General features: G+C 44.3%; 1 protein-coding gene across 1 annotated transcript in view; it reads left to right on the forward strand.

The window, feature by feature from the left end:
• The first annotated feature begins 497 nt into the window (after positions 1-497).
• The window catches only part of PLOD1 (procollagen-lysine,2-oxoglutarate 5-dioxygenase 1), a 30,485-nt gene continuing 10,433 nt past the window's right edge, over positions 498-20,549 (forward strand). Inside the window, exons 1-11 of the mRNA XM_040430590.1 lie at positions 498-639; positions 9,752-9,843; positions 11,817-11,929; positions 12,107-12,270; positions 13,108-13,220; positions 14,468-14,531; positions 15,577-15,674; positions 18,570-18,671; positions 18,991-19,125; positions 19,875-19,996; positions 20,430-20,534. Of these exons, the coding sequence (XP_040286524.1) occupies positions 567-639; positions 9,752-9,843; positions 11,817-11,929; positions 12,107-12,270; positions 13,108-13,220; positions 14,468-14,531; positions 15,577-15,674; positions 18,570-18,671; positions 18,991-19,125; positions 19,875-19,996; positions 20,430-20,534 (1,181 nt within the window). The 5' untranslated portion in view covers positions 498-566. The remainder of the gene's footprint in view (positions 640-9,751; positions 9,844-11,816; positions 11,930-12,106; positions 12,271-13,107; positions 13,221-14,467; positions 14,532-15,576; positions 15,675-18,569; positions 18,672-18,990; positions 19,126-19,874; positions 19,997-20,429; positions 20,535-20,549) is intronic.

Below are 20,549 nucleotides of genomic sequence, written 5' to 3' on the forward strand. Positions count from 1 at the left end.
AAAGACATGAATGAATCAGAACCCTGTCTATACAGTGGTGCAGGCAGGGGTGAGCAGTAGTTTTGGGCTCTGCACACTCCTCACGTGTTGCACGTAGTCCCAGTAACATCTGGCCAGGAGCAGTGTACAGTGCACCCTGCTGAGTTGTCAGCCAGCTCCCCTCCCCCAATGCTGGGGCCCCCGCGCAGATTACAGTATTGGCTCTGCAGCAGCTCATGCACTGGCCCGCTACCTGGAAAATTCAGGCATGATAAAAAACGCAGCTCCACCCCTTGTGTGAGCCGCATAGTCTGCTCCTGCGCGATAAATGGCTCCAGGTGACAGTTTTCCACTAGAACTCCCATTAACCCTATATTTCCCAGCCTCAGGCCGCGGCAGTGAAAGAGTTTCCCAAGTTTCCTGTCATGGTGTGGGTGGAGCTTCTGAACTTTGTGAGCCAATCAGCTGCGAGTGTGGACCTGAGTGACGTGAGAGGCTTCGGGAGGGGGTGTGGTCATTGCGTGGCAGGGTCCTGAGGAGGCTGGGGTCACTGGGATTCCTGTGGAAGCTTCTGTGGAAGTTGCGACATGTTCCTGGGGCTCCTGATCTCCCTGCTCCTCAGCTGTGGGCCCCTGGGGGCCCATGGCTCCAGCCCGGCGGGTGAGTTACTATGTTCGGCACTTGTAGAATTCTGTATATTACAGACACTGCCTGTACCTGCATGGTGCCGCAGTGCTGTACTTCTGTAGTTCTGCCATGGTACATGCATGCTGTGTAGGGGGCACTAGCGGTACTTTGAGTACTGGAGTATTTTGGAGGGGCTCCTCTGTGTCTGGAAGTATCTAGAGGAGAAGCATCCTGGATACAGCCAGCTAAAAATGGCTCCAGACCTGTCACCAGGACAAGACCTCAAGGATTAGTCTAGGATCAGCACCCTTCGGCTCTCCAGCTGTTGTGAAACTACAACTCCCAGCATGCAAGCTTTTTTGGCTGTTATTGTAACTCCCATAGAAGTGAAAGGAAGATTCTGGGAGTTGTAGTTTCAGAAGAGCTGGAGTGCCCATCCTGGTCTAGCTGCTGATCAATGGTCTAGGATCAGAAAAAGCATAGCTGCTTTCTTCTAAAAACAGCGCCTCTCCTTTTCATGGTCTGCATCTGGTATTGCAGCTCGGCGTCATTGTAGTCAGTGGGGAAGAGATGCAATGCCATGCACGACCTGTGGACAGGGGTGGTGCTGTTTCTGGTAGAAAGCAGCCATGTTTTTCTAATCTCTGTGAACCTCGTGGACTCACTGGAAGTCTCCAGTCATCTCTGAGGAACCGGATGAACATGAAGACTACAGCCATCTAGTAATCTGTCCAAGCTTACCCATCCCCTGCCGAGACTTGTTCTGTCTCATAATATATTGAGTGTGTTGTAACAAGTTATATAAGCTGCTGCAGAACCTCTTGGCGCCAATAAGTGGGAGACAGGATCTTATATGGCTCAGACCCCCCCTCATGACAGGCTGTGATCGGTGCTACGGAGGACAAGACTGCTGCATCTGTATGCGCTCCCTCAGCACAGTTCTCTGATCATAGTGTGGAAACCCATTTAACCCTAGAACAGGGGTCAGCAACCTCCAGCACTCCAGCTGTTGTGAAACTACAACTCCCAGCATGCATACTTGCTCTGCTCTTCTCAGAACTCTCATAGAAATGAATAGAGCATGCTGGGAATTGTAGTTTCACAACAGTTGGAGTGCTGAAGGTTGCTGACCCGTACCCTACAACCGTCACCAGCCCTAGTACAGAGGCTGCAGACCAGTACCTATCACATACTTAAAGGGTTCTCCAACTTTAAGAAATTGCACAATAAACCGCGGCAACTTTATGATACCCATAATATGGTGCCGCTGAGATGGCGGCTGTAAGCTTAGGTCACACAGGTCCATAGAGCAGTCCATATGGACAGTGGCATACTGCAGGCATATGTTGGGTCACAGCACCTATATTCCAGAGTTGCAGTCCTTGTATGAATAGAGAATACAGGAGGATGCTGTCAGTAGATTGGCATAGTAAGTGCGCCCTCCATTGACAGAATATAGGTGCCACCAGTGCACAGATAACGTGAATTGCCCGCTTCCCCCCCATACGGATATATGCACACAGCCGTATCCGTTTTATTGGTCCATGGAGAACACAGATGAATGGGTTCACATATGCACTTTGAACTCTGTCAGTCTGTTCCGTCGTAGGAACAGCGTGCCAGAGTTCATCGCATCCGGCATAGCCGGATACCACCTTGCACCGCCGGATCCCCATTCACTGTAATGGGACCTGGAGGGGGTCTGACCACTTTCCGTCATATATGCCGGCTTTCGGCTGGACTGAAAATGCTGTGTGTAGTATTTTTTTGTCCGACCAAAAGTCGGCATGTGTGCCAGATACAATAAACTCCGGCAGTCTGTTCACCGCGCAAATGTGGACCGCAAACAGCGGGTCCGCAATATATGGGCATTGGCTGTGTGAATCCTGTATCACAGATGTGGACCCATTGACTTGAATGGGTCCTCAATCTGCAAGCTACGGCGCGGTGCGGAGCAGAGGCATGGATTGGAAGTCCACGGAAGAACTACAAAGCATTTAGGTGGGCTTTTGGGTCTGTGCCTCTGCACCGCAAAATATAGGACATGTCCTAACTTTTTCCTTATATTGCGGATTGCATTCAAGTCAATGGGACAGCGCTGCAGTATGGGATTCACACTACCGCTGCCCGTGTATTGCGGACCGCAATTTGCATGGGCCCTTATTGTGCTTTTGGGCTTGTCCCATAAATTCCTTTTGTGGCATATGGACAGAATCTTTTTTTGGAGGATGGATTTGTAGACTGTGTGTAGAATGTGACAGGAGATGACGAGAACAAATAGACCTATTCATCCACAGGAAGCACCAGCACGGGGCAGCCCACCGATAGCACTCCAATGCATATTCAGCTCCCGGTTGTAATCCTACACTTTAAATAGTGCGGCCAGCACTAAATACCTGCCTTGTCTTTACACAAAAGACTTTTGTTTTTCCCAAAACGTAAAAAAAGGAATGTTTGGGTTCTAAATCCTATAAGCATTGTGGCCCTATTTCACCTTAAGGACTTGGCCATTTTTTGCAAATCTGACCAGTGTCACTTTAAGTGCTGATAACTTTAAAACGCTTTGACTTATCCAGGCCATTCTGAGATTGTTTTTTCGTCACATATTGCAGTTCATGACACTTGTAAAATGAAGTAAAAAAAAAAAATTTTTATTTATAAAAAAATACCAAATTTACCCAGAAAATTTAAAAAATTGCAAATTTCCAAGTTTCAATTTCTCTACTTCTATAATACATAGTAATACCTACAAAAATAGTTATTACTTTTACATTCCCCATATGTCTACTTCATGTTTGGATAAATTTGGGAATGATTTTTTATTTTTGGGGGACGTTACAAGGCTTAGAAGCAAATCTTGAAATTTTTCAGAAATTTTTAAAAACCCACTTTTTAGGGACCAGTTCAGGTCTGAAGTCACTTTGTGAGGGTTGCATAATATAAACCACCCAAAAATGACCCCATTCTAGAAACTACACCCCTCAAGGTATTCAAAACTGATTTTACAAACGTCGTTAACCCTTTAGGTGTTCCACAAGAGTTAATGGCAAATGGTGATAAAATTTCAGAATTTAGATTTTTTGGCAAATTTTCCATTTTAATCCATTTTTTCCAGTAACAAAGCAAGGGTTAACAGCCAAACAAAATGCTATATTTATTGCCCCGATTCTGTACTTTGCAGAAACACCCCATATCTGGCCGTAAACTACTGTACGGGCACACAGTAGGGCGTAGAGGGAAAGGTGCGCCGTATGGTTTTTGGAAGGCAGATTTTGCTGGACTGGTTTTTCTGACACCATGTCCCATTTGAAGCCCCCCTGATGCACCCCTAGAGTAGAAACTCCATAAATGTGACCCCATCTAAGAAACTACACCCCTCAAGGTATTCAAAACTGATTTTTACAAACTTTGTTAACCCTTTAGGTGTTGCACAAGATTTAATGGAAAATAGAGATACAATTTTAAAATTTCACTTTTTTGGCAGATTTTCCATTTTAATATTTTTTTTCCAGTTACAAAGCAAGGGTTAACAGCCAAACCAAACTCATTATTTATGGCCCTGATTCTGTAGTTTACAGAAACACCCCATATGTGGTCGTAAACTGCTGTGCGGGCAGACGGCAGGGCGCAGAAGGAAAGGAATGCCATACGGTTTTTGGAAGGCAGATTTTGCTGGATTGTTTTTTGACACCATGTCCCATTTGAAGCCCCTCTGATGCACCCCTAGAGTAGAAACTCCAAAAAAGTGACCCCATTTTAGAAACTACGGGATAGGGTGGCAGTTTTGTTGGTACTAGTTTAGGGTAAATATGATTTTTGGTTTCTCTATATTACACTTTTTGTGAGGCAAGGTAACAAGAAATTGCTTTTTTGGCACCGTTTTTTTTTTTTTGTTATTTACAACATTCATCTGACAGGTTAGATCATGTGGTAATTTTATAGAGCAGGTTGTCACGGACGCGGCGATACCTAATATGTATACAATTCTTTTATTTATGTAAGTTTTACACAATGATTTCATTTTTGAAACAAAAAAAATCATGTTTTAGTGTCTCCATAGTCTGAGAGCCATAGTTTTTTCAGTTTTTGGGCGATTATCTTAGGTAGGGTCTCATTTTTTTGTGGGATGAGATGACGATTTGATTGGCACTATTTTGGGGTGCATATGACTTTTTGATCGCTTGCTATTACACTTTTTGTGACGTAAGATGACAAAAAATAGTTTTTTTTACACCGTTTTTATTTTTATTTTTTTACGGTGGTCACCTGAGGGGTTAGGTCATGTGATATTTTTATAGAGCCGATCGATACGGACGCGGCGATACCTAATATGTATACTTTTTTTTATTTATGTAAGTTTTACACAATGATTTCATTTTTGAAACAAAAAAAATCATGTTTTAGTGTTTCCATAGTCTAAGAGCCATAGTTTTTTCAGTTTTCTGGCGATTATCTTGAGTACCAAAAATGACAGAAAGTGAGGCAGGCCCAGCATGCATGTGGAACCTACACTCGCTGAATTATATGGTAGCCGCCATGGCACATAACAGGTAGAATTTAGTGTTAGGAACCCGTCTTACAGAGATCGACTTGACGTGCGGCAGACGGGCTCAGATAATTTTGTACAAAATGATTTACCAAGCATCTCTAACTTATTAGTATAGCACTTGCAATTATTATGCAATTTTGTACTTTATTTGATTTGCAGAGAGCTGTTGCATTACATGTTTTGTTTTACAGTGTTGTTCTCAGCCATAGCAACGTGCCTCTGCGCTTTGGGATGTGCTGACTGACCCCCTTTTTCTTTGCAGTTTGTACTGGAGGTGTGGCTGACACCTCAGTCGTGCACTCCTGACCAACTCGTCTGCCCCATAGGCTGATTTCAATTAGTGTGAGTATATAGCTTGGCCTGCTCTCCCTCACTCACTGGAAGCCATTTGGCACCAGGAGAGAGATAGTTTGTGGACTCTCATTGCAGTCTTTGGTGGCCATTTGGCACCGGGAGTGTTGTGGAGTGGGCCCGGCATGCATGTTGGTACCTACCTGCATTCCTTGGATATAATGGAGGCCATTTGGCACCAAAAATGACAGAAAGTAAGGCAGGCCCAGCATGCATGTGGAACCTACACTCGCTGAATTATATGGTAGCCGTCATGGCACATAACAGGTAGAATTTAGTGTTAGGAACCCGTCTTACAGAGATCGCCTTGACATGCGGCAGACGGGCTCAAATAATTTTGTACAAAATGATTTGCCAAGCATCTCTAACTTATTAGTATAGCACTTGCAATTATTATGCAATTTAGTACTTTATTTGATTTGCAGAGAGCTGTTGCATTGCATGTTTTGTTTTACAGGATTATCTTGGGTAGGGTATGATTTTTGCGGGATGAGATGACGGTTTGATTGGTACTATTTTGGCGTACATGCGACTTTTTTGATCACTTTTATTACCTTTTTTGGGAAGTAAGGTGGGCAAAATTTCAATTTTCTCATAGTTTTTATTTTTTTACTTTTATGGCATTCACCGTGCGGGGAAAGTAAAATGACCGTTTTATAGATCAGGTCGTTACGGACGCGGCGATACCTAATATGTGTAGTGTATTTATTTATAACACATTTTTATTCAGTGATAAATGTGTTTTTTTTATCTTTCCTTTTTTCACTTTTTTTTAAACATTTTTTTGACCCAGACCCACTTGGTTCTTGAAGATCCAGTGGGTCTGATGTCTGTATAATACAGTACAGTACACTATATAGTGTACTGCACTGTATTTCACTCACACTTTGTCTGAACAGATCTATGCCTTTAGCACAGATCTGTTCAGCACCATGGACAGCAGGATACCTGAGAAGGCGTCCTGTTGCCATGGGAACCTTCCCCGTCTGCCACAACTGAGCAGACGGGGAAGGGGAAGGAGGGGGGCTCCCTCCCTCTGTGACCCCATCCTGTCTGGGGGCTGCAAAGGCACAGCAGCCCCCCAATGGGAGAGGGAGGGAGCTCCCTGACTGTTAACCTTTTCCATACAACGGTCCGTACGGACTGCGGTATGGAAAGGGTTAAACGGCTGACATCACAGCACAGATGTCAGCCGTTTATACCAGAGTGTCAGCAATGTGCTGACACTCTGGTATACCCACTGGACACCAATGAATATTCAAGAGGAGGCGGGCGGGGGATCGCGATCCCGCCTGCCGCACCTCCCGCACCGCCTGCAACCCCCCCCTGCACCACCCGCCGGCATAAAATCATTCAGGGGTGCAGGGGGGAGTGAAAAAATCTTAATTTTGGGCATTTTAAAGTTTCTGATCCCCACGGTCAGGGACCGCGGGGATCAGAAACTGCAGAAAGCGCTGCAAACCGCAGGTCTGAATTGACCTGCGGTTTGCGGCGATCGCCGATACGGGGGGGTCACATGACCACCCCCCCGGCGTTGTGACAGGATGCCCGCTGAATGATTTCAGCGGGCATCCTGTTCCGATTAACCCGCGCCGCAATCGCTGTTTAAACCCATGACGTACCGGTACATCATGGGTCCTTAAGGACTCGGGAAACATGCCGTACCGGTACGTCATGCGTCCCTAAGGGGTTAAAGGGAACCTGTCACCGGGATTTTGTGTATAGAGCTGAGGACATGGGCTGCTAGATGGCCGCTAGCACATCCGCAATACCTAGTCCCCGTAGCTCTGTGTGCTTTTATTGTGTAAAAAAACCCGATTTGATACATATGCAAATTAACCTGAGAGGAGTCCTGTCCTTGACTCATCTCACGTACAGGACACATCTCAGGTTAATTTGCATATGTATCAAATCGTTTTTTTACACAATAAAAGCACACAGAGCTATGGGGACTGGGTATTGCGGATGTGGTAGCGGCCATCTAACAACCCATGTCCTCAGCTCTATACACAAAATCCCGATGACAGGTTCCCTTTAAAGGGCCACTAAACCTCACCGCAGTAATAGTAACGTTACAAGGGGAGTGCTTTAAATCTTAGATGTAGGTATAAACTGAAAAAATTAAATAAAAAAAAAGTTTAAATTAAAAAATTCTACAGCAATCTTCTTCCCAGCTTGAAATGGCTATAACAGGGAACAAAAGCATTTTCGTTTTGTAGCAGCCATAGGAGGTAAGATACAGTCTAGGTTAAGTGTCCCTTTAAGGGTTAACGTTCTGTCAGTAAAGAGGAAGAGACTCTGGGGGTCACGTGATGTCTTTTCGACATTGTTTCTCCATGTTAGTCTAATGGGAAGAGCAGATCCAGATGACTGATGACATTTCCTGATTTCAATAAGGTTTCTGTATCACATATTGCTGCCATTAGTATCTACCGCCTCCTGATTTGTGCTCATCTAATGATGGAAGACTCGGCTCTTTCTCTAGTTCAATTCTAACATAATGGATGTTGGAGGAACATGCATGGCCACCTCCCCTGCAGGAATGGATGCCACCACCTGCCATAAATCTGAATAATCTTTAGGCTCAGGCTCCACGGGACATTTGGTCAACCGCAAACTGCATTAAAACTGCAGATTTATAACACCGCCCATGTGTGACCTCAGTGCTGCCCTACGTGAAAGAAAAGTTGCACGTGACTTGCTTTAGTCACAAGAATTCCGATGATTCTGGAATTGTCGCGATTGACTTATGAGCTTTTCCCCCATATGAATCCATTGGGGGGAGATATATGAAACTAGTGTAAAGGAAAACTGGTTTAGGTTGGGTTCGCAGAGTTATAGCGGAATGTAACGGAATTTTAGGACGGAATGCAAAACGGATGCCGTCAAAAGAAATTCCGTTTGCTCCGTCCTAATACATGTCAGTTGGGGCACATAACGGTTCTGTTTCGTTCCGTTATACATGATGGAAAAAATAATAGACATGTATTAGGACGGAGCAAAACGGAATGCATCTTAAAGGCTTCCGTTTTGCATTCCGTTCTAAAATTTCGTTATGTTCCCATTATAACTGTAACGCCAATGTGAACACACCCTTAGTTGTCCATAGCAGATTTCTCCTTTCATTTTCTAAAGGAGCTGAGAAAAATGAAAGGTGGAATCAGATTGGTTGCTATGGGCAACTAAGCCAGTTCTACTTTACACTAGTTTGATAAATGTCCCCCATTGAGGTCACACATACAGGGACATCATCAATTTTAATGCTACTCGAGGACCACTTATTTGTACAGCGGTATAATATTTCCCCATATGTTATCGCGCATGAGCAGATTCTATATCATCAGCAACATAAGCAAGAAGCAATACCTCCAATAATAAATGCAACTTGATGTTTAAATTCTTTACCAGTTCAAAATCTCTGCTTGCTGTCAGTGGACAGGAACATTCATTATTGAATATTGTTATAGACATGTGCTAATCAAGCCTGTGTCAGTTAAAGAGGTTGTCCGGCCTTGGACCTAGTATTCCCACTGACCGGTCGTGGTCCCACCACTGCTCCATTCCCAGCCGCCTCCAGTCCCCACAAGACAGGAAGTGACTTGGTCCCATGACTGCTGCAGCCAGTCACAGGCCTCAGCAGATTGAATGGTTCATCACCGCTGTGACAGCATTCAAGCCACTGTGACCACTTAGTCCTGAGATGGGTCACAGCAGTCACGGGATCCCAACCCGCTTCCTGGCCCTGAGGGAACTAGAAGTAGGTGAGAATGAAGCAGTGGTGGGACCACAGACAGGGGAGTCCTTTTTTATGGACAGAGGAGGACCCCAGGGGTTGTCAGCTCCAAACCCCTTTAAACATGATCAGGGTGGGTTACAACCTCTGGATGTAAAGCAAAATCTTTCCATTTACCTGACAATAAGCAGAGGTCTTGAAAATGCTGAGAAATCCCCCTGATCCTCTGTGTGTTGGAGTTAGACGCGCGTAATTTAGACGTGCGTAATTTAAATTTTGGCTTAGACTTCAGCTATGACTTACACGAGTTTCTAGCGCAAGTTACAGTAAATCCAGCGGGCCATGATAAACCCCGCCATTGATATTAGAACCCCTTTAAGTGTCTTAAGTAAGAATGTGTCTGGATTTCCTTGTTCTCCCAGTCCACAGTATGGCCGCTTCCACATTACCTAACATTCTGTATTGACAGCACGGATGATGACTACTTACCTCATTTGTCCTTCTTCTTCCAGACAACCTCCTAGTCTTAACTGTGGCCACGGAAGAGACAGACGGCTTCAGAAGATTCCAGAGATCAGCGCAGTGCTTCAACTACAAAGTCAAGGTGTGTGATAAACGGCTTCTGACCCTCAGGCCATTTTGATGAGGAATTTCAGGACTGAGAGAGGAAATACCTGAGGACTGACTTAACATCCTTACTCCAGATTAGTGGTGTATAAAGACAAGGCAAAAAGAATTGCACTGATCTCAGATCTTCTGCTGATGAGCTCAGGGCATGAATTTAAAGGGGTTTTCCAGTTTTATATAAATAGTTTATTCATTTGTATAATGAAAAATTCTCCAACTTTTTATTCTGTGTCCTCATAGTTTGTAGGATCTCTGCTTTGAGTGATTTAGTTTTTAGTGACTTGAAATATTGATTGATTACATCATGTCCTTTTTCTGAAACTGAATCTTTCTAAAACTGAACTACTCGTGTTTTCTCCATCACTCACCTACCTAACACTGATATCTTCCTCTCAGTGTGTGGCACTACCCTAACACCGAGGCAGCACGCCCCTTGTCTTCAGGTCAAGTTTGATGCTGATCTTTCCTTTACCACCAATACTCAAACACTTGCCCGGTCATGTCACCTACATCTCTGAAACATCGCTAAGCAAAAACTCTTATTGTTGTCCTGATCCATTGTCGTCTTGATAACTCTAACTTATTACTAATTGTTTTCTCGCACTAAACTCTCAACTCTCCAATATATCCTGAATACAGCAGCCAGGCTCATCTATCTGTCTAATCGCTACTCCGATGCAATGCAATGGCTACTTATACAGTATAGAATTCAATTAGAATTTCTCAGTCTCGCCCATGCCCTCCATGGTGCTATCCTGCACTATCTCTTCCCTCCTCTTTATCTTCCACCCTACTTGTGATATCTGTTCAGCCAATGATTTACCACTAACATAACCACCATAATCTAAACCTCCCACCTGTCCTCTCCAAGACTTCTTTCATGCTGCAGCAGTTCTCTGGAATGCGCTACCCCAGGCAATTACGTTACGTTCCAACAACCACAGTTTTAGGTGCTTGTTAAAAGCACATCTATATTTTGAGAGTGGCCTATGACATCCCCTAATCTAACTCTTCTGTGTTACCTCCTTCAACATTATTCTTCAGCATATGATCCCTTCATCAAACTGAATCCACCACACCTCATTCACTCAAACGTATACTGGCTGGTGACTAACTCATTCAGGTTTATATGTCCTCCTCTATTTTGTTCAAGGGCTTCTCTGGGCTTTTAATATTGACCTATCCTCAGGATAGGTCATTCATTTCAGATCGTCGGGGTCCGACACCTGGCAACCCCGACGATCAGCCGTATAAAGGGAAGGCGCGCAGTGCGCGTATGCCGCTTCTCTTCTGTCTTACTGCTCGCAGCTGCTATGTCTATGGCGAGCAGGAAGAGAGAAGGGAGACGGCACATGGGCACTGCGCGCCTTCCCTTCATGCGGCTGATCGGCAGGGTTGCCGGGTGTTGGATCTGATATTGATGGCCTATCCTGAGGATAGGTCATCAATATTAAAAGCCCAGAGAACCCCTTTAAGATGGGTTGATGATTGCTGAAGTTGAAGTACTGCTACCTCTTGTGTCACCCCATTTCCTCATAGATTGTAAGCTCTTGTGAGCAGGGCCCTCCTTTTGTTAATGTGTTAATGTCTGATAATGTTTTTACATGAGCCCTCTGATTGTAAAGCCCTGCAGAATATGTTGGTGCTATAGGAATTATTATGAATATTATTATTGTCTAGCTGACACTTCTGCAGGACTTGATAGTAGAGAGAGCTCTGATACACTGTAACAAACCCTGCACCTGTCTGAGAAGGACATAATGCAGAAAGGTTTTCAACCTCCAAATGGAAACATTCCTGGCTGGCTGCAGGAAATTCTACAATTATGGCATATTGAGGTACAAGTCCTGTGGAGGTAATGCACTGATATGGAAGTGCTTTCCCTGTCAGGGATGTATCTGTTCCCGGTTGCGGGTCCTTTAAATCTCACTATTTGGAATGTTATTACAGGTGATGGGAAGTGGAGAAGAATGGCACGGGGATGGACAGAAAGTCAGACTTCTGAAGACCGCTTTGGAGCAATATGCAGATAATGAAGAACTCGTCATCCTCTTTGCTGAAAGGTAATAAGTAAAAATGGATCATCAACTCCATGTTGATATATAAGATGAGGTATGAGGCATTTTGTGCCTCAGTGACGTCACATGTTCTCAGAAGCAAGGCTACATGCTCATTGGGTATTGATAATGGTGTCTTGATGGACTGTTATATCGTTCTGTTATATTTTTATTATTTTGCAGCTATGACACGGTGTTCGCCTCAGGTCCAGGAGAACTCCTCAAGAAGTTCAAGCAAGCTAAAAGCAAAGTGGTTTTCTTAGCAGAAACAGTGGCTTATCCTGAGCGGCGTCTGGAGCCCAAGTATCCAGCTGTCATAGAGGGCAAGCGCTTTCTGGGCTCTGCAGGTATACACTCATTAATGGTCTTGATTGCCCTTGAACTGTGACTTCTACTATTCCCAGGAACTAAGGACCAGTGATGGTCAGTTCGCAGTGTTCGCCAACGAACACATGCGGGCTGCCATCTTGACTCACCCGTCCGGCGATGCACAGGTAAGCCCTTACCTGTGCCTGTGCCGCGAGCCGGTCTGAAATCAAATGCGGTCACCGGGAGCAGGCATTTCCGAGAACAGCCTGATGAAGGCCCCCGGCGGCTGTTCTCGGAACTGCCTGCTCCTGGTGACCGCATTTGATTTCAGACCGGCTCACGGCACAGGTAAGGGCTTATCTGTGCATCGCCGGACGGGTGAGTCAAGATGGCAGCCCGCATGTGTTCGTTGGCGAACACTGCGAACTGACCATCACTGCTAGGGACCCATTGCCCTCTGTAGGCCTACATGGTGACATGTTGCAAATCTCAGAAAAGTTGCATGACCCCAAAAATGTATGCAACTTTCTGTTGTGTGACCATGATTTGGCTGTCACAGATAAGTTGCATTCACACACGACTTGAATTGTGGTCTGAGAGTGAAGTCGTGTGCAACTTGCAAAATGCGACCAAAAATTCAACCGTGATGGACTTCCTGCTATTGTCACGTCACAGTCATCGCACATGTCATATCATACTGCAGAACCATTGACAATCATGTCCCCGTGTAGCTCCGGCCTAACCTCCTTGGGTGCTGGTCAGAAATTTCCTTTACTTATTGTTCCTGATAGATCGCCACTGATCTCTCATTATGACTTTTCTTTGTTCAGGGGTGACTATATAGAATTTTTCTCACTCTTCTGTCCTGTTTGCAGCTTTCATAGGCTACGCTTCACATCTGCATAAACTGGTAGCAGACTGGGATGGAGCTGATGAAGATAGTGACCAACTATTTTACACCAAGATCTTCTTAGACCCAGTGAAAAGAGTAAGTGAATAGGTTGAAGCAGTCATGGCTGAAGGACTACTCCAGCCACTAATCTGTTAGCTCGTCTCTCTGTGCTCATTGCTGATTCCTGATGACTTATGCATTTTGTATGAGTTGCAAAGAGCAATGTCAGTAGGGAAGTGTAACCTGCTGTGTGTTTATTTTTGGTTTAGATAAGTGTCACTTTTTTTTTTTTACTATTTCTCACTTTTCAAACCAGTAGATATTAGCTTGATTAACCATGTACATTACCTTATACACCAGCTCTAATATAGATGCCCCCATCTATAATGCTGTCCCTATGTACAAGAATATACCTACTATAATACTGACCCCTTTTGTACAAGACTGCTATAATACTACCAATATAACTACCATATAGCCCCCTATGTGCAAATATACAACCACTATAACACTGCTCCTATGTACAAGAATATACTGTAATCCTACTCCATGTAAAATAATATGACTAGTATAATGATGCCCATATGTACAAGCATATACTTACTTTAATACCCCTATGTACTAGACGATATCTGATATAATACAACCCCTATGTACAAGAATATAACTTCTATAATACTGCCCCCATGTACAGGATCATACTGTAACTAATATAATACTGCCCCCTGTGTCCAAGAATATAACTACTATTATACTGCCCCCTGTGTCCAAGAATATAACTTCTATTATACTGCTCCCTATGTACAAGAATATAGATACTGTAATAGTATCCCCTTATGTACAAGAATATAACTACTACAATACTTCCTCCTATGCACAAGAATATAACTACTATAATACTGCCTCCTATGTACAATAATATAACTACTATAATACTGCCTCCTGTGTACATGAATATAACTACTATAACACTGTTTCCTATGTACAAGAATATAACTACTATAATACTGCCTCCTGTGTACAAGAATATAACTACTATAATACTGCCTCCTGTGTACAAGAATATAACTACTATAATACTGCTCCTATGTACAAGAATATCTTCACTGGACATTGTCAGTATTTTTCAGAGCAAAGTGAATCACCTCATGTCAGATTTTAATACTCCTCATGACTGTGCTGATTTCCGGCAGGTTAGGACATTTTAGTATAACTTACAGGGAGAGGCCTCTTTCCGCCTGGACTGCTGCTCATATAGCAGGATTAAATGTACCTGTGTGTACCTATGTGTAAAATCAGATGACAGCTGCAAAATCGACTTCTATTTGTTTTTTCCCATTAAGGAGAAGATTAACATCACCTTAGATCACAGATGTCGAATCTTCCAGAATCTTCATGGTTCGGAGGGTGAGTACATTTATTTTTTAACATTAGTAATTCAGTGGAACCAACATACAGTGCATTGACTCCATTTTACATTTTAGTTAGTTTTACATACGTATAAAATGAGAGAAAATGGCAGAAACAAGCCTTCAACAATATGCTAGAGATGGTATGGCAGTAAAGTACACCACAGTTACATATATCAGATAACTAGTGAACTTAAAGGGGGTTTCTGACCTTTTTATACTGATGACCAACACCCGGAACCCCTGTCAATTAGCTTTTTAAGGAGGTCAGTGACGTCACGTTTATCGATCACGTGGCCTAGGAGCAGCTCAGTCCCATAGAAGTGAATGGGGCTAGGCTGCGATACCAAACACTGCCACAATACAATGTATGGCGCTGTGCTTGATGAGCTGCGAAGAGCCCACTGCACTCGCAGGAGCTCCTGATGGTGCGGCTTCCTCAAACAGTTGATCGGTGGGGGTACCGGGTCTCAGATCCCCACCTATCAGATACTGATGGTCTATCCTGAGCATAGGTCATCAGTATAAAAAAAAGTTGGACAATCCTTTTAAAAACACATAAACAGAAGCCAACCTCACAATATCTAAGGCCTGTCATACCTAACACCAGTCAGTCATTTCCCCCTATATGTTCCACATCATAGTGCCTGCTATTCTCAGTCGGCCAAGTGTGTCCTTCACTTCTGCCTTTTAAGAGGGCATGTACCTTCTCGTGACATGTCCATTTTAGTATCTACATGCATTCTCCATGAAATAACAATTGTGGAAAATCATCTCCTATATCTCTACGTCCATTCCTCTGTTATTCCTTCTAGAAGTTTAATTGCCCTTAACAAACAGCAACTTGGGAATCCTACATGCCATTTAATTGGATGTCTCTACTGATATTCTGTTTCTCGTTTACTCAACGGTTCATAAATATAGATGGTTATTAGAAATCAACCTTAGATTCCGATATAAAATACATAAAAAAATAATATAAAATTACATTATGTAATGTAATGATGTGATTGTAAGGATGTGATCTGTGTTTTCTCTTTCAGGGGATGTTGTGTTAAAGTTTGAGAATGGGAGGGTGAGAGCCCGGAATATGGTTTATGACACTCTTCCTGTGCTAATAAATGGGAATGGACCATCCAAGGTAAGGTTTTATATTGATCATTGCAGGTTTTCATACTTTGATCTATTTTGACCTCAGCCTGATCTACTTCTGTGGAGCATAGCTGCAATACCAGACAAAACCAACTGACAAATGTGGCACTGTTTCTGAAATTAATCTACATTAATACATTATATTACTTATCCTACACTGATCCTGAGTTACATCCTGTATTATACTCCAGAGCTGCACTTACTATTCTGCTGGTGGATTCACTGTGTACATACATTACATATCTTGTAATCGTGTTCAGTTACATCCTGTATTATACTCCAGAGCTGCACTCACTATTCTGCTGGGGGAGTCACTGTGTACATTGTGACACAGTGAGGGGTTGTGTCTGGCAAGGCAGGTATTTTCCTCCCAGCATGTGCGGCTGGGCTGGTGTCCAGCCAGGTGAGGTCAAATACCGGACCGCAGTTTAAGTGCCGGTCTGGGTTTTAGCAGCACCTGCCTGTTCTTAAATAGGCAGCTGGGCTCAGCAGAGGGGTCTCTGTTTTTGGGATCTTGTTAGGGAGCATATGGAGGCAGCTTAGCGAGCCCAGAGTCGGGTCTATAATTGGCAGACTCGGATCTGGATCTTTAACCCGGGTGATCGGGTTTTGGTTCTGGTGCCGACCATGGACAGTAAGTTCCTGGCTAGGTGCCAGGGGCCCTACGATGTACTCGAAAAATTGGAGATGTAAACTACAAGGTACACCAGCCAGGGCGGTGAAAGCCGGAGCAGGTTTACCATGTGAATTTACTCAAACCGTGGAAAGATAGGGAAACCTGTACAGAAGACAGCCCACGGCCGGGTTTTCTAGAAGAGGTACCGGCCCCTCTGTCTGATGCAAGAGAGGCGGTTGCCACAGTAAAAATTGCTGACAGCCTCTCCTTTAAACAGACTCAAGAGGCCATGGAGTTCGTTAGTCGGAACATGGATGTGTTTTCGGACCTCCCTGCACGCACTTTCATAATCCAGCATGACATTGTCACTGAGCCTCAGACAGAAGTCTGATTAAAACCATACCGGGTACCTGAGGCTCGGCAACAAGCCATATCGGAGGAGGTGCAGCTAATGTTGCAGCTATACGTCATTGAGGAGTCAAAAAGTGAGTGGGCCAGTCCAATAGTATTGATACCCAAGCCGGATGGGACGTTGCGGTTTTGTAACGACTTTCGAAAACTTAACGAGGTTTCTAAATTAGATGCGTATTTCATGCCCCGGGTGGATGAGCTCATCAAGAGGTTAGGACAAGCCCGGTATTTTTCTGTTTTGGACCTAACGAAAGGGTACTGGCAGGTGCCCTTAACGGAGGCTGCCAAAGTGAAAACTGCCTTCATCACACCTGAGGGGCTGTATCAATATAAGGTCTTACCCTTTGGTCTGCATGGCGCCCCCTCCACTTTTTAGCGACTAATGGACATTGTGCTTCGTCCACATCGTCGGTACGCTTCGGCTTAGCTGGACGATATTGTCATACACAGTACCGACTGGGAGAGTCACCTACCCAAAGTACAGGCTGTAGTGGACTCCCTTCGGAAAGCTGGCCTAACCGCTAACCCAAAAAAATGTGCGATAGGGTTAGAAGAGACTAAGTACCTGGGGTAGGTCATTGGGCGCGGAGTCATCAAACCCCAAGTGAACAAAATAGAGGCGATACGGAATTGGCCCTGACCTGTCGCCACTAGGCAAATAAAGTCATTCCTGGGAATGGTGGGCTATTACATGAGGTTTGTTCCCCACTTTGCTACTCTTGCCGCGCCCTTGACAGGGCTCTTAATGGGACGAAAATCAGTGATGGTTCGCTGGGATGATTGGGCGGAAGAGGCTTTTGCCACTTTGAAGTCGGCCCTGTTCGGGTCACCGGTTTTGGTGATGCCCGACTTCAAGAGGGAGTTCGTGGTACAAACGGATGCCTCCGAAGTAGGCCTCGGTGTTGTACTGTCTCAGGAAGTCAACGGGGAGGAGCATCCCGTTATCTTTCTCAGCCGCGAGCTCACCCCAGCCGAAACCAGGTACAGTATAGTGGAGAGAGAGTGCCTGGCTATCAAGTGGGCACTCGAGTCTCTCTGCTACCATGTGTTGGGGAGAAAATTCCGTCTGATGACCGACCACCAGATGGTTTTTGTCTCTGCAGAACTTTAAGTTCTCGGTAGAACACAGAGCAGGCCGGTTGCAGGGAAACGCAGATGCCCTGTCCCGGGTGCATTGTCTGGCGTGTGTCCACCCCCTCAGGGTTGAACAAAGGGGGGGGGGGGGTATGTGACACCTTGAGGGGTTGTGTCTGTCAAGGCAGGTATTTTCCTCCCAGCATGTGCGGGTGGGCTGGTTTCCAGTTACAGTTTAAGTGCCTGTCCGGGTTTTGGCAGCACCTGGCTGTCCTTAAATAGGCAGCTGGGCTCAGCAGAGGGGTCTCTGTTTTTGGGATCTGAGGCTTTGTGCCGTGCTGGAGGGCTGAGAACCGCATGCTGGGGAAACGGGCCCCCTAAAGCCTGCTGTAGACTACTGGAGGCAGAACTGCCAGCATGGTGATTTGTGTTCTATGAACTTTCCATTGTGTGTGAATAAACACCAAGACTGCAAAGTTACGTGCTGTTTTGTGCAATTGCCTCAAGTACTTACCCTATCTACCAGAGCGAAACCCCACAACCTACATTACATGACTCATCCTGTACTGATCCAGAGTTACATCCTGTATTATACTCCAGAGCTGCACTCACTGTTCTGCTAGTGGTCACTGTGTACATACATTAGTCATCTTGCACTGGTCCTGATTTGCAGGCTGTAGTATACTCATTATGCCTAAGAAATGTAATTAGAAGTTACACTTTGTCTGCCTTAGCTCTTGTGCTGAACTGTAATGGTCTACTGTATTTGTGTCTGTGTTTCAGCTTCTTATGAACTACATGGGAAATTACATTCCTCGTGTATGGACCTTCGAGACTGGCTGTGTCATCTGTGAAGAAGGCTTGAGAAGCCTGCAAGAATTTAAGGTAAAGCAACTGAACTTCCAGTAACCTGAAATAACCATAGCATTTCAAGAATTTTAGATTTTTTGGAGATTTGTCCTCATCAGTTCACCTTAACCCTTCATCTCCCCTTGGCCATCGCCTATAGATTCTAGAGAGGTCATTTCTATGAATAGGTATGGACACCACAAAGCATATTAACAAAGACCCTTTAATAAAGTGACAAAAAATGTGGATCCTTTCCACTGATTTCTCAGCTTCCTAACTTATTTATGTTTCAGGTTTCTCAAGTTTACATTGTCTTTATGATCAGTAACAAGCATTTTCTATTTTTCTTTGACAGACTGACGATTCCTTCCCATTGGTCGTAGTTGGCATCTTCATCGAGCAACCAACGCCATTTGTTTCTGAGTTTTTTAAAAGACTGACTAACTTGCAGTATCCAAAAAAAAGAATTCAGCTTTATATTGCCAACCATGTAAGTCAGAGCTGTTTTACCAGCACACTGCAGTGTGTGGATACAATTCACAGGGCACACATGGTTGGGTGGATTTTTGTGAATGGTAAGTGAGTTGACGTTGGTGATTAAATGGTTGGAATTATATTGCCAAATGGTAATTGATGAGTTGAGATTGGTGAATGTTAAACTGTTAGATTGTGCTCGTGGAGTGGCAGACGATTGAGCTGAGGTTGGTGCCTGGTAACTGGTTGGAATGGTAACTGGTTGGGTTACGCTGGGTGAATAGTAACTGGCAGGGTTTATCTTGGTGAATGGTAACTATTTGGGTTTTGCTGGGTGAACGGTACTTGGTTGGGTTAAGCTTGGTGAATGGTAATTGGTTGAGTTAAGATTGTTGAGTGTAACTTGTCCTTGGTAACTAGTTGTGTTGTGCTTGATGAATGGTAACCAGTTGGGTTGTGCTTGGTGAATGGTAACCGGTTGGGTTGTGCTTGGTGATCAGTAACTGTTTGGGTTGTGCGTGGTGATCAGTAACAGACTGGGTTCATCTTCGTGAACGGTAACTCGTTGGGCTGTGCTTGGTGAGCGGTGAGTGACTGAGTTCATCTTGGTGAATTGTAACTGCTTGAGGTGAACTTGTTTGTGCTTTATAAGTGGTTGGGTTGAGATTAGTGAATGCTAACTGGTTAAATGGATATTGGCAAATGGTAAATGGTAAAAGTTCTCCAGTGTATTGGCTTTTTTCAACCTCTGTCTTTTGTCACCAGGAACTTCATCACCAGAAACATGTGGAGAAATTTCTGCAGGAACACAGCTCAGGATACAACAACGTCAAAAATGTAGGACCTGAGGAAACGTCTAACTTTGCTGAAGCTCGTAATGCTGGAATGTGAGTGTACAGTAAATATGGCCATTTTGTTTTTTTTCCATGGTAGTAGTGGTAGGGCTGTCATGTTTAGCCTCCTTAAAGTTTTTTTTTAATCTTTTTCTTACTGATGATCTATGGACCCCCACCAATCAATAGGGCTGAGCTGCACCTAGACCATTAGACATAGTCATGGCGTCACTGGCCTGCGAGAAGGCAGTGACACTACTGCAAGTGCCGCTGTGTTCTCAAACAGCTGATTGGTGGGGGTCCTGGGTGTTGGATCCCCCGCCAATCAGATACTGATGACCTCTCCAAAGGATAGATCATCAGTGAAGAACCCTTTTAAGAAAAGTCTTAGTCCAGGTTCATTGTGGTGACCATGTGAACTACATAGTATTAATAAACCACTGAAATCCCTCATTTCCAAAATTAATATTTAGCTGATTTTCTCTAGGGACATCTGCCGCCAGAACCCAGAGTGTGAATATTACTTTTCAATTGATGTCCAGGTGGTTCTAAAAAATGCCAGTGTGCTGCGGACTCTCATTGAACAGAACAAGTAAGGAGCCATGTG

The sequence above is a fragment of the Bufo bufo genome, chromosome 1, assembly GCF_905171765.1.
Source record: "Bufo bufo chromosome 1, aBufBuf1.1, whole genome shotgun sequence".
NCBI classification, from domain to species: domain Eukaryota; kingdom Metazoa; phylum Chordata; class Amphibia; order Anura; family Bufonidae; genus Bufo; species Bufo bufo.